Source organism: Sceloporus occidentalis, unplaced genomic scaffold, assembly GCF_023333645.1.
Source record: "Sceloporus occidentalis isolate IW3139 unplaced genomic scaffold, rSceOcc1.0.p SCAF_4, whole genome shotgun sequence".
NCBI classification, from domain to species: Eukaryota; Metazoa; Chordata; class Lepidosauria; order Squamata; family Phrynosomatidae; genus Sceloporus; species Sceloporus occidentalis.
The window spans coordinates 173560899-173562937 of NW_028316984.1; the positions used below are offsets into that span (position 1 = coordinate 173560899).

The window sequence follows — 2039 nt, forward strand, 5'->3', positions numbered from 1 at the left end:
TGTGTTCCTATGACATTTTTTCTCTTAAAATAGTAAGATAAGCCTTCTAATTTTTATTTTCTTCCCTCTGCAGCAAAATGAAGCAAAATCGATGAATGGAGTCCTTACTTTTTAATGAAGAGTAATAACTGGATGAGAAAGAACTTACGGTTCACCATTTTGTAACCCAACTAGAGAGGTATCAACAAGAAGAAACCCCAAACATCTCCCTACCTGCAAGCAGGCATTCCTAATGGAAGCATGAACTCTACTGCACATAACGATATATGTGAGATAAATCATGAACTAGATGAATATTTGTTTCCAGTTCTCTACAGCATTTTGATGATCATTAGCATTCCTGCCAACCTTGCATCCCTTTTCATTTCCTGCTGCCAGGTGAAGAAAAAAAATGAGCTAGGCATCTATCTTCTCAGTCTATCTTTAGCCGATCTACTCTACACGCTAACTCTACCTCTTTGGATTTACTATGCACAGAATGGGGATGACTGGAGACTTTCCCCAGACCTTTGCAAGTTGTCTGTTTTTCTCAAATACTTAAATTACTACACCAGCTCGGGATTTCTCACCTGCATTTCTCTTGACAGATACTTTGCTATAGTTCACCCACTGAGGTTTCATTATTTACGTACAAGAAGATTTGCCTTGTTTATTTCTGCCTTAGTTTGGGGTTTTGAAATCATGTCAAACTTTCAGATTTTAAAACAAGAAGAGATATTTCCAGAACATGATAACTCAAAAGAGACCAACCACACTTTATGCTATGATACATACCCTCTACAGGAATGGCAAGCTTGGTTGAACATTTACCGGGTTGGAGTAGGATATATGATCCCTTTGATTATCATGGTGTTTTGCTACCAGAAAATATACCGAGCTGTGGAGCATAATCAAGCGACACAAGAGTGTGACAAGAGGAAAATCAAACACTTACTGTTGAGCATCATTGTCACTTTCTTTTTGTGTTTCACTCCCTACCATGTTGTTCTTTTTCTGCGGAGCATCATGGAGCGGCGCAATTGTTCCATTGCCAAGGTGATGTTCACACCTTACAGAATCACAACTGCACTGACGAGTTTAAATTGTACAGCTGACCCAATTCTCTATTGCTTTGTGAGTGAAACTGGTAGAACAGATATCTGGAACATGTTCAAGTGTGACCTTTCTGCCAGCCAACCAGAGGTACAAAAGACCCAAAACTTTGTTGTGTCCAGAGGTTCACAGTATAAAACCAATAATGTGCCAGAATCAGCAACATTCTTATAGACCATCAGACAACATACTGCCAAAGTAAAATTTGGTGAAAATGGAGTATTATCTTATTCCTCCCATTTCTTTTCTAAGATTGAAAACACCCTCCTTCTAGCCACTGGCCAGAAGAGTCTGCAGATAAGGTTGATCCAAGACATCTTCTTCTTGTGGCCAAGACAAGATGGTGCCTTCTCCCCATACCACCTGCCCAACTGCTCAGAACTGACAGTGAAATTTTATTCCAGTTTGTTATTATTTGCCATCAAGTCAACTTCAATTTATGGTTACCCTATGAATGAGAGACCTTAATGAACTCTGATCAACAGCCCTCTTCACCTCTTGCAAACTCAGGGTTATGGCTTCCTTGATTGAATCAAAGCAATATTGGTAGACCAAACAGCACTTTCCACTGTACCAGAGGATAAAAGGATATCTAGAGGACTGATCATATGACGGTAACAACTAAATCCTCAAGGAAATTGCCTGAAAAGCTTAGGAGGAAAGAGGGATGCTACTTAACCTCCCCCCAGCCTTTTCCACTTGCAGTGCTTGGCTTATTCTGCCTCATAGTAGAGTCAGACACGTTACAGATTAACAGAGGGACTACTTCTCTTTGTTGATATATCTTTAAGCCTCTGACTCTACCTACAGCTCTTTCTTCTTTCTCCTTCAGTAGAGGAGCCTGAAACTTTGGTTATGGCATCATGTGCCCTAGGCCAGAAGACACCATCATACACCAGTGTATCCTTAATATTTTACACTGAAGCTTTGTGATGGATTTTACTGAT

The 2039-nt window shown here is 40.0% G+C and overlaps 1 protein-coding gene across 1 annotated transcript; it reads left to right on the forward strand.

Moving 5' to 3' along the window:
• The first annotated feature begins 240 nt into the window (after nucleotides 1–240).
• Nucleotides 241–1818, forward strand: LOC149315022 (G protein-coupled receptor 65-like). The gene has a single exon (XM_089523573.1). It carries the CDS (start codon nucleotides 241–243, stop codon nucleotides 1264–1266), a length of 1026 nt encoding a protein of 341 aa, XP_089379699.1. The 3' UTR covers nucleotides 1267–1818.
• The last annotated feature ends 221 nt before the right edge of the window (nucleotides 1819–2039 follow it).